This window comes from Sorex araneus, chromosome 2 (assembly GCF_027595985.1).
Source record: "Sorex araneus isolate mSorAra2 chromosome 2, mSorAra2.pri, whole genome shotgun sequence".
NCBI classification, from domain to species: domain Eukaryota; kingdom Metazoa; phylum Chordata; class Mammalia; order Eulipotyphla; family Soricidae; genus Sorex; species Sorex araneus.
The window spans coordinates 159,722,275-159,734,978 of record NC_073303.1 but is presented as its reverse complement, the minus strand read 5'-3'; the positions used below and the strand labels follow the sequence as shown (position 1 = coordinate 159,734,978).

At 39.7% G+C, this 12,704-nt stretch overlaps 1 protein-coding gene across 1 annotated transcript in view; it reads left to right on the top strand.

Annotated features, from left to right (window-relative positions):
* ADGRG7 (adhesion G protein-coupled receptor G7) overlaps window positions 1–12,704 on the top strand; it is a 57,919-nt gene that overhangs the window by 31,698 nt on the left and 13,517 nt on the right. The window contains exons 10-12 of the mRNA XM_004606820.2: window positions 3,552–3,715; window positions 4,008–4,178; window positions 7,773–7,885. Of these exons, the coding sequence (XP_004606877.2) occupies window positions 3,552–3,715; window positions 4,008–4,178; window positions 7,773–7,885 (448 nt within the window). The remainder of the gene's footprint in view (window positions 1–3,551; window positions 3,716–4,007; window positions 4,179–7,772; window positions 7,886–12,704) is intronic.

The window sequence follows — 12,704 nt, the reverse complement described above, 5'->3', positions numbered from 1 at the left end:
GGTCTTACTCTTTTCAGGCACCCTTTGCTGTTGCCTCCTGCTTCAGGGCTTTAGACCTACGTGGCAAGGAAACTTCTGCTTAGATTTCCTTACTGTTGGGGAGGAGGGTGGAGTAGTACGGAGTACGGTCTCTTCACAGCTGCCCAGCCAGCCTCGGCTGCATCATGGGTTCTTGAATCATTCCCAGACTTGAACTATTGTGAACAGTCTTGCAATAAGCATATATTTCAGAATAGAGGTTTTTATAAAATTTTGTATGAATTTATTTAAAATATTTCTTTACTTTTTTCTTCTTTTTTATTTTTTCTTTTTTAATCACACCTGGCAATGCTCAGGGGTTACTCCTGGCTCATGCACTCAGAAATTACTCCTGGCAGTGCTGGAGGGACCATATGGGATGCTGGGAATCGAACCTGGGTTGGCTGTGTGTATGGCAAATGCCCTATCCACTGTGCTATTGCTCCAGCCCCCTTTTTTCTTCTTTTTAAAACTTGGATACTTAGTTTATGTTTGGATTTTCCACAACTTATTTTTTTCAACTCTTTTTTTTTAAAGCATTTTTTTGAAAAAAAAAATCAAGTAAAAGTAATGAAGCTTAGACTGGAGCGCTATCCTTCTAGCAATAGGTAATAGTCATCCTTGAACACATAAACCGAGTTTAAGAGATCTATTCAATTATAAAAGATGCATTTCATGTCCCCGCAAATGTTTTTATAGCAAGTAATTATTTTTTTATTAAAGCACCCTGATTTACAAAGTTATTCATAATTGAATTTTAAACATTCAGTATTGCACCACCAATCCCACCGCCAGTGTCAACTTCCTTTCACCAGTGTCCCTGGCTTCCTTCCCATATGTGCCTCCCCCACTCTGTCACCCCAAACAGAGCTTTTATTTTTAATTAAAAAAATTTTTTGAGTCACTGTATGATATACAGTTACATAGCTGTTCATGATATTCATGATCATTTTTTTTTCCAGTCACACAATATTCCAACACCCATTTTTTTCACAAGTGTACATATCCCACCACCAATGACCCCAGTTTCCCTCCTGCATCCCACTTTCCCCAGCCTGTCTCTATGGCAGGCAGTTTTCTTCTCTCTCTGTCTCTGTCACTGTCTCTACCTCTGTCTCTGTCTCTCTCTGTCTCTCTCTCTCCAAGTAGAGTTTTTAGACAGTTTTTGATAGATGGGTGAAAGCTAAGAAGTGGAATGTTGGGTCCTAAGGAAGCTCAATTCTTAGGGTTGTTGGTTTGTTTGTTTTGTTTTGTTTTAGAAATGTTCATATTTTTTTCCAAAAAAGGTTGAGCCAGTTAGCATTTCCACCAACAGAGAGTGAGAGTTCCTTTTCTTTCATATCCATGTCAATACTGGTTACTTTCTTTCTTTGTGATGTGTGCCAGACTCACTGGTGTGAGATAATTTCTCATTGTTTTGATTTGCATTTTCTTGACAACAAGTGAATGCAGAGCATTTTTTCATTTTTCACTAATTGGCCATCTATATATTTCCAAAATACAAAAAAATTAATTCAAAAAGATAAATGTACATCTATGTTCATTGTAGTACTTAGTATAGTAACCAGGCTATGGAAACAACCTAAAGGTCCCATGACATATTATGGTTGAAGAAGTTGTGATATATAGACTCAATGAAGCATGATAAAGCTGTAAAAAAGGAAAGAAATCACGCAGTTCACTGCCACGTGGATGGAACTGGAGAGTATCGTGTTAAGTGAAATAAGTTAGAGGCGGGAAGGATGAATACAACGATCTCACTCATCTGTGATATATGGAGAGACAAAGCAAAGAAATAGACAACATTGAACTATGACAAGTGCTTGGCCTTGGATTATAAAACTCAGATTACCAAGCAGTGGGGAAGGGGAATGAAAAGGTGGACTAGAAGCATCATAAAGACACTGGTGAACACTGGGCACTTTGGTGGTGGTAGGGTACAGTAACTTTGTACATTCAAACAATTATCATTCATCTAAACCGTGATAATCATTTTATCCCCCAAATTTAACGTCTCTATTTACAAGTAAAACGTAGAAGAACGTGGCTGATCTTGGATAATATTTAGAGACTCCCAGGACATACCTACTGATCTCTTAAATTCTGACTCAGTCTGGGTCTCGTTGCTACAGTTTTTATTTTCAGACTTTAGGTAATTAAGTTAAAATGTACAGTAATTACGGTTGCCTTGGTTATTTTAAATATGGTCAACAGTCATGTAAAGTATGGGGAGGAGGCATTCCTTAGGTGGTTCTGTTTGATAACAATCATGACCAGACTCATTCTGGAACCTGCTACTGTAGTTCTGCTCTCCCAGAATCTCTGAGTAACAACGAGCCACCTTTTCACGGTTTCAGGATACACAGTACTCTGGGGCTAAGGGTGATCTGGGTATCCATCCAGCCCTCGAAACCATTGCACTTCCTCACCCAGTTACTCTAAATACCACATACAAATGATAGAGAGCACCCTTGGCCCCAGAGTATAGGAAAGAGAAAGAAAGAAAGAGAGTGAAGGGGGAAGGGAAAAGAGATAGATGAGAAGCAACAGAAGCAGGGATCAAGGAGATTCAGGTACACTGGCGCTGTTAAGGAGTGATAGAGCGAAATACACAGACCACAGAGTCAACAATGCTGAAATCACGAGACCCAAACTTTAATAACCAAATGTTAAAGATGTTTGTCAGGATGGCAGGCTAAGGCTGGGGGGAGGGCTGGGGGGGGTGGTAAGAGAGGGAACCTAGGGCGGCGGCGGCGGTGCACGGGAGGGGGGGCTGCCCGCCGCGGGCTCTCGGGGGAGCTGGGGGGGGGGGAAGAAAAAAAAAAGAGAGGGAACCTAGGAACAATGGTGGAGGGAAGTTGAACTTGGTGGTGGGATTTGTGATGGAACATTGTACTTCAAAAACACAACTATGAATGACTTTGTAACTCATGGTGCTTTAATAAAATAAATTTTGGGAAAAAAAAGAACACATACTACTTGTTTAGTCTTGGGAAGGTCCATGGCTGTCATGAAACAGTAGAGAACCTCCAAGAGAGGGTAGAAACATTTAGCTTCATTGAAACAGTACTTGATAGTCACAAATTGGGCTCCTGGCTCTGTGATGTGATAAATAGGTCCTTTAAAATTAAGAGACCTAACTAAGTGCTTTCCAACCTTATGCTGTTTCTTGCCTGATGATTTGGACCTAGGTTACCTGCATGTTATGCTAACTGTGTTGTGCTTAGAAAGCAAGATGTTTATTTATACTTGAGATCCTTGCAATACCAGCCTGAGTGGATTAGCCTGGAATTATATTCTCATGTATAAGGTAAGGAATATGAGCTTCAGGGGAGCAAATGTGTAGATGGAACGGCTGTGCAAGGTTATGTATGTTAATTATCTATTTCAATTCAATGAAGCATCAGGGAGCACATCATTTTTATTGTACTTAATTCAGATACTAAGCATACATGCAGTTCAACAATGATAGGACTTTATTTCATGTTTACCCTTATTTCTTATTTCTACCTCCCACTCCTTAACCTTTACAGGGAAAGCCAAGACATGTGGTTTTGTGGTATATCAGAATAGCAAGCTCTTTCCATCAAAAAAATTTACAACGCAATCTACTTTCAGTCAAAGAATTGTCTCAAGCAAAGCTGGCCAAAATGATACGGATACAACTGCGACTGTCCAAATGGTCTTTAATCCAGAGGTAATTTTTTACAGAGCAGTCTAATTATAAAAGCAAGGATAGTTTGGGCAAAAGCAGTTAATGGAAATAATATGAGAAGTTCTTTGAAATTATACATTTAAACCTTCTCCTTATATTTTGTTAGACTGATGCAAAATTAGCTAATTTGAATTTTGTATAGAAGAGAATTTCTCTTCTCTAATCAATAATAAAGATGATTTGTATCTTATTGATTTATTCTGTGCTTATCTTATTCTGTTTTGTCTACTAATGAAGCATTAAAATTAGTCACAATTGTCTTATCAATTTGCAGTATAATACATCAGAATACCAACTCAAATCCTATGCCTGTGTCTTTTGGAATTTCACACAAAATGATTGGGACACATATGGATGTAACAAAGAACAACAGATGAGAATCTCTGGTGCTCATGGATTCCTGCGGTGTCATTGTAATCACACAACTAATTTTGCTATATTAATGGTAAGAATGTGCATATTCATCTTTTTTCCAGACAAGAATATTTTATTCACAATCATAGGATGTGCTAGTTGGATTCAACTTTGGGGATTAGTATACAGAGTAAGAGTTGACATAGGAACAAGTGGTAGAACTGAAAAGGGAAGTTGGTAGAGACACACAGAATAGTGTTCCTCTGCTGTAATCTCAGAATAGTTGAGTTCAGCCCTGTGAAGGAAGCCCAGGCATGCCCAGAGCTGACAGACTCCCTTCAGCTAGCTTGCATGTTCTGAAGCGTGAAGGTCTTAAAGCCAGATGCAAGACTGTGTAGCTGTGTGTTGGAAACAGGCTTAATATAAACTTGGAAATGAATGGGCTGCTTAAAACAGTTGTGCAAAGATGTTAGCATTGAAATCATCTAAGATACTAAATTTATGCCAGGAGACACAAGGAAAAAAGCTCTTGTGTTGACTCCCTGTACCCTGTAATTACTCTCTGTATCCCTGCAATCTCCAACTTAGCTCTCTATAATAACTGGTAGCATTTAGCTCTGGTGTGCAGCTTATGGGCACCTCTGAAAGTTATTCAGCTGACCCTGTCAGTAAGAGAGGCTCTTTTTTTGGGCTGGGGAAGTAGTACAGTAGGTAAGGCACTTACCTTGCTCACAGCCAGTCTGGGTTCAATCCCCTATGCTCCATATGGTCCCCCGGCCCACCAGGAGCACTCCCTGAATGCAGAAACGGGAGTAAGCCCTGAGCCTCCTGGTGTGGCTCCATTTGTTTTAAAGGGCTTTTCTTGATTCCATTTCTTTAAACATTATGCTAAAACTGAAAACAAGAGTTCATATCTTTAAGAGAATGTTTTTTTTTTCTTTTTGGGTCACACTCAGCGATGCACAGGGGTCACTCCTGGCTCTGCACTCAGGAATTACTCCTGGCGGTGCTCAGGGGACCATATGGGATGCTTGGAATTGAACCCGGGTCGGCCGTGTGCAAGGCAATGCCCTACCCTCTGTGCTATCGCTCCAGCCCCTTTAAGGGAATGTTTTGACCTTTGTTTTGGGGGCCATGCCCAACTGTGATCAGGACTCACTACCGGTTCTGTGCTGAGGGTTAGGGGTACCACAGGGAACACACATCGGATAGAACCTGGATCAGCTGGATGCAAGGCAAGCCTCTACACCCACTGTACTTTCCAGTTCCACTGAATATTTTCCATATACAAAGGAGTGGGGATGGTTGTAGTGTCTTATCTTTCTTAAAAGGCAACCAATATGATGTTTTTTTATTCCCCAGTGCCATACATGGATGTCACCATATTTGGAGACTTATAGAGATTTGAGTATAATATAGAACACCAAATTAAAATACATTGCTTTATAAACTTTTGGGAGATGGCTATAGTTTTCTTATTTTATTTGTCAAGTTTCTTTGGTTTTGTTTCTTTGGGTCACCTCAAGGGGTACTCAGGAGGCCGGGGAACCACTCTTGGCGATTCTTGATCAACTAGGCCAATGGCACCTCAAACCTCTCCCATTTTAATTGATTTTAATCATTTCTAATTATATTACTTAGAGAACTGCTTTCTCAATCAGAAAATAATAAATTAAAAAATTGACCCTTTTTGATGCCCTAAAATATTAAATATCACTGAATAGCTGTACAAAATGCATGTAAAATGGCATAGATTATATTGTCATAGTTATTTTTGTTCTTTTTTTGAAGTTAGACTTGTAGTGATTTCATTTCACTAATATGAGTTTGCCTCAATGCCTACTTACTGCTGATATTAGAAAATTGTTTTGGGTTGTGAAATTTTTCAATAGGCTCACAAAATACATGGGAAATAAGAACAAATAAGATCTGAGTAAGTGAATAAATGATTTATAAGAACTGAAGATCTATGTGTTCTATTCTTTGTCACTCAGGAAGCAACATAAAATTTAAATTTTATTATTTTAAAAATAATTTTATTTTCATTTTCTTCCTGCATAAGCAATGCACTTATACAAAGTAGAAAGTTTACCTACTAAACAGAGATATATATAATTTTTTATATCTTAAAATAGTAACTCAGGAATAACCCTATAAAATTAACAAATCATAATGTACATGTAAGAAATGTTTTAAAATAGATTTTTAGAAATAGTCATTTCTAGCAAAAAGATTGTAAAAAATAATATTTCAGGAGTAGGATCTGATATGAGATATTGGAAATACTGACAACATTACTTTTATTATGTTTTTATGTTTATGATTTGCAAATTTAAAACATTAGAAAGTATATATAAGCAAAACTAGTTATACATAGCCTACCTACCCAGTGACAACCATCATTACCTGCTCAGATTTCTAAGAGTGCATATGCACTTGGAATATACTTTTCTATGAATATATACTTAACTACTGGCATAGATATAGCTTTAGTACATAAAAATGAGAAGTAACTAAAAATGGACAGAAGCATATGACATCTTTACTACACTGCACTCTATCACTGTTGTCCCGTTGTTCACGATTTGCTCGAGCAGGCACCAGTAACGTCTCCATTGTGAGACTTGTTGTTACTGTTTTTGCATATCGAATATGCCATGGGTACCTTGCCAGGCTCTGCCATGTGGATGAGATACTTTTGGTAGCTTGCCAGTCTCTCTGAGAGGGATGGAGAAATCGATCCCATTTGCAAGGCAAATGTCCTACTCGCTGTGCTATAGCTCCAGTCCATGACATCTTTACAAACCTATAAAATATTTTTACAACTTACTTTTAGTGTACTATACCTCTTGAGTTTTACTTACATGAAAATAGTAAGTGGAGGGGCTGGAGCGATAGCACAGCGGGTAGGGCGTTTGCCTTGTACGAGGCCGACCCGGGTTCGATCCCCGGCATCCCATATGGTCCCCTGAGCACCGCCAGGAGTAATTCCTGAGTGCAAAGCCAGGAGTAACCCCTGAGCATCACTGGGTGTGACCCAAAAAGCAAAAAAAAAAAAAAAGTGGATAGATGAAGTTTTCATTAATTTAGTGTATTCAACATAATTCTGATTTTAAATTTTGAGGAAAAGAATGTTTCTTTATCTGAGTAAGTTGGGTATCTATTCTGAAGCCTCTGCTTTATATAAACTGCTTAGAAATAAAGCATTCTTTATTTCTTAGAAATAAAGCAGGGGCTGGAGCAATAGCAGGCAGGTTACATGCAGACACAGGTTCCATTCCTGGCATCCCACATGGTCCCCCAAACACTACCCGTAGTAATTTCTGAGTGCAGAGCTAGGAGTAAGCCCCACAGAGTCAAAAAGAAAAAAAAAAAAGAACCAAAAACCAAAACAAAACAAAAAAGAAGTAGCTTTCAGCCTTGAAAGTGTATGTTTTATTTGTTTGTTTTGTGGTGCTGGGGATTGAATCCAAAACCTTACATATATGAAGCTTGTATGTTACTACTAAGTCACATCTTCAGTGCCTATATCAACAGTTTCATAAGAATATTCTATCTGGCAACTATGCAGCATTCTGATCAATGTAATTGTTCTGATAAATGTAATTTTTCATGATATTGACTTTCATGGATATTTCAGGGGTGCTATTTTAAAATGTGAGGTTTTTTTTATTTTTCCCTGCAGAGTTTCAAAAAGAACTATAAATATCCTGAATCGCTGGACAAACTATCCATGGCTGGATGTTGCCTGTCTATCATTGGCCTGGTTGTTACAATTATATTTCAGATTGCCACCAGGTAAGAATGGAAGCAGTCTCTTCTCGTGAGTATCCTGACATCATTTCTTCTGAACACGATAGCTTATTTGTTTACTCTTTGGGGGCCATACCCGGCAGTGAGCAAAGGTTATTCCCAGAGTAGTGCTGCTCCGAATTACTTTTCACTGAATCTCAGAGCACCATGGGACTAGGCCTTTCCACAAGCAAAGCAAAAATTACAGTCCTTTGAGCTATCTCCCTGAGAATTAAAAAAGTATGACCTCTCCTAAGTAAAAAAATACAAATTTGATTATTCTGCAAGCTAATATTCCAGAAGAGGATGCTCTCTTCTGGTGATGCTAAGAAATATGAATAAATAGCTATATGATTACAAACTGGTAAGTGCTGTGAAGGAAAACTACATACTACGAAATTACAAGTTTTTCATGTCAAATTAATATAATCTCATAACTCATCAATGCTGTAGTTTGTGTTTAACAGAATTATACCTGTCACTATCATCCCGTTGCTCATCGATTTGCTCTGGAGGGCACCAGTAACATCTCCATTGTGAGACTTGTTGTTGATACTGTTTTTGGCATATCGAATACGCCACAGGTAGCTTGCCAGGCTCTGCCTTGCGGGCAAGATACTCTCAGTAGCTTGCCGGGCTTTCCAAGAGAGGTGGAGGAATCAAACCCGGGTTGGCTGCGTGTAAGGCGAACACCCTATCTGCTATGCTATCGTTCCAGCCCAGAATTATACCTACAAATTTGTATTTGTAAACCAAAGAAACACTGTTAAAACAGCAAGATTTGAAAAGAAGAGTAACTGAAATATATATTGCTTTCAATGTTGAAATTTTTTACATTTTTGAAACATAGCTTGAAAAATCAAATTAAATTATCAACCTGTATTTCACTTTAACTCTCACTCAAGGTTCAGATTTGTACAGCTCTTATTTTTTGCTGCGTGGTGCTTCCCTCCCCCCTTTCCATTTTTATCTTAGCAATAATGTCAATTTTAACTTTTCCTCTACATTCACTTAATTCTTGTCTTTCCTTTCTCTTCTACCTAGAATAATTCTTTTTTTTTTTTTTTTTGGTTTCTGGGTCACACTCAGCGATGCACAGGGATTACTCCTGGCTCATGCACTCAGGAATCACTCCTGGTGGTGCCCAAGAGACCGTATAGGATGCTGGGAATTGAACCTGGGTTGGCTGTGTGCAAGGCAAACGCACTACCTGCTGTACTATTGCTCCAGCCCCAACCTAGAATAATTCTTTTGATAATCTGATTTGTTTGTTGTGGTATTTCATGATGTTAAAATTTTGAAGTGTTCAAGTCACTGATTTTGTAGCAAGTATCTAGTCTACCCAATGGGGTAAATCATTGATCCAAGATGGTGCCAACACCACCTGAACTCCTCGCGCTCCCCGAAACCCGGCTCACCATCTCGCCTTAGACAGCACATGGCTCCACAGGATGGGCAGGGAACTCTGTGTATGACCCCTGCTGGACATCGCTGGCTGTCTTGTATGATTCGAACGGAGTGGCGTTGGGGCGGGGCACAGAGGAAATGCGGCCAGGCCGAGTCACAGGGGCTCATCCATTGCAGGGTGACCTGGGGCTCAGTGTGGGTGTTCGACCTGGCACAGACCTTCCATGATGGGGTCCAGCTTTGCCAGATGCTCAGCAACCTCCGGTTCGCTTTCCATCAATCTCAGGGAGATTAACCTGAGGCCACAGATGCCCCAGGTGCTGCCCAGAGATGCAGGCAATGCATGTTTGTCAGAGTGTGGATCGTTACAACATGCCAGCCGACCAAAAGCTTGCTTTCGGCAGACTGGGAACACCTGTAAAGGCTATTAGAGGCCACCCCAAAAGCCTCCGTCCCTCTCAGAGAGCCTGGCAAGCTACCAAGGATACCCCGCTCACACGGCAGAGCCTGGCAAGCTACTAGTGATGTATTTGATATGCCAAAAACAGTAACGGTAACAATAACATACTCTTCTTGTTCCTGGAGCAAGCAGATGCCATTGGGCTGCACTGGAACGTGACAGGGACGAACGAAGACGTTATTGGTGCCCGCTCCAGCAATTGATGAACAACGGGATGATAGTGATAGAGATAGTGATATAATCTACAATACCCATGTATATATAAAATATGTATATATGTATGAATATAAATATGTGTATATTTATTAAAATATATATTTTCTTGCATAGAGATAAATGTTTTTAAATTAATTCATATTAGTTTTGGTTTGGGGGCCACACCTGGCGATACTCAGGGTTTACTACTAGCTCTGTAATGGGGACCCCTTCTAGGAAGATTCAGGAAACTATATGAGGTGCCAGAGAAGGAATCCATGTTGGCTGTGTGCAAGGCAAGAGTCCTACCTACTGTAATATCTCTCCAGCCCCAATGATAAATTAAAGCAATTTTTAAAAATTGTAGTTTAGATAGCATAGTTACAATAGGGTCAACATTTATAGTTTGGATGTTTAAAGGTCCTGTGCCTCTCTACCACCAAAGTGCTTAAGACACTCCACAACTGTCCTTAGCTAAATTCTAGTCTGCCCCTTCATTCTCCCCAAACCTCCTTCCCCACTGATTGGAATTTGAATTTTGTAATCAGAGATCAAGGGTTTGTCATCACTCAATAAAGTGATTCTAGTATTTACCCTTCTCCTTCTGACTTATTTTGCTTAATATGATACCATCCCATTCTATCCAAGTTACAGTGAAGCACAAGGTTTTATCTTTTCTTGGGGGCCGGGAGACAGTAATGGTTGGGTGCATGTACCCAACCTGTGTTTGATTCCTGACCACATGGTTCAGTACTGCTGAGGTGGCCCAGGAATCCCCTCACCACAGATCCTGAGCAGCATTGCATTTTTCAGCACCTGCATTGAATTGCCAGTTCTGTTTGCCAAGAATTGCAGGCAGGGCCCCCAGGCTTTCTGAGTATCTGTTGGAAACCCTACCTTAAAAAAAAAAAGAGGAGGGAATCTTATCATTTCTAATCACTGATAAGTATTCCATTATTTTTATATACCAAGTTTCTTTATGCATTCATCTATTGAGACACTTGGGTTGTTTCATATCCTGGTTATTGTAATAGTACATAGGTGTGTATCACTGTCAGCTCATCCATTGCTTGAGGGGCACCAGTAACGTCTCCAGTGTGAGACTTGTTACTGGTTTTGGCATATCAAATAAGCCACGGGTAGTTTACCAGGCTCTGCCATGCGGGCAAGATGCTCTCAGTAGCTTGCCGGGCTCTCTGAGAGGGGTGGAGGAATCGAATCTGGGTAAGCCATGTGCAAGGCAAATGCCCTACTGCTGTGTTATCATTCCAGCCCATAGGTGTGCACATGGCATTTAAATTAATGTTTTTATGTTTTTGCTGTAGATGCCAAGCAGTAGGATCACTGGGTCATACTGAAACTCTTTTATTATTATTTTTGAAGTCTGTGAATACTAAATCATTGTAGGGAGCCTTCTTACAGAGCTTGGCTCTTATGGTCTAGTCAAGCGGAGGCTGCTTGGGATTCCTGTGATCTTATCATTTCACCACTTGTCTCACTAGCCAATGGCCATGCCTGATCAACATTTTACTATTGTTCCTGTGGGGGTCCAAGCATGCATACCACCTCCTCCCACCAAGAGGTATAAGTATTGTAACTGCTGTGAATAAACTCTCTCTCTCTCCTCCTCCTTCTGGCTCTGCATCTCTTTGTTTGGTTGCGTCCCCTCCTTAGCCCCATGAAGGGTCCTCCCTGCGGGACAGGATGATGCCCACAGGGGGGACCCCACACCTGGTGAAATGATAAGATCACAGGAATCCCAAGCAGCCTCCGCTTGACTAGACGATAAGAGTCAAGCTCTGTAAGATGGCTCCCTACAAATCATTATTAAGTCTATTTTGGTGTGACACAGCAAAAAAATTATTTTTTTTGTCTCATTAATTCCTTCTAGTTCAAAGTGATTTCTGCCATATTTCTACTTTGTAAAGATTAAATGTTTTCCTTATAAATAATAAGTTAGTCATTGGTTTTTACTTTTTTTTTTTTTTTTGGTTTTTACTTTGAAACTGTATTATACTTGTTTCCCCACTCTACTCAGTAGTTTTGGTAGTCACCAATGATCCCAACTGGCATCAGTTACTACAATGATGGTGGAAAATATTTATTATATTACTTATCATTCTATCTTTAGTCACAGTCCTTTAAACAGAAATGTTGTCTCTCTCTCCAATGCAAACAGGGGGGATGCACTTAAGTTGTTTTGCCACGTCCCTATCAACACTTCTTTTTTTTCACATTCTCTGTTCCTTTCTTAGAATCAGTCATTTGTTCAAAGAGCTGGGATTCTACTTCTTCATCTTTTTTAAAATTCTTTTTCTTCTTTTTAAAATTTTTGCTTTATGAGGACTACCCCTGGCATTTCTCTGGCATTACACCATGCCTCTGCATTCAGAGATCACTCCTGGTTGGCTTTGTGGGACCATATGGATTCCCAGTGATCAAACCTAGGTCAGCTGTATGCATGGCAAGCTCTTTAAGTGCTGTACAATCTCTCTGGCCCCTCCTCTCTTTATTTTTTACACTTAATGACTCTCCTGGTCATTCACTGAAAATTTTATAAGGTAGTTACCATAGACCAAATGCTATGTGAGGACTGAATTAAAAACCATGACAGGACAGGTAAGCTCACATCTTTTAAAGTATTTACATTCTCAGCAGGGAAGACAGGCATTATACAAATATATCCAAAGATAAATATTTCCTTACATATTGAGATTGGTGACTTGAAGGAAAGTTTCATGCCCAATGACTACAAGTCTGTTA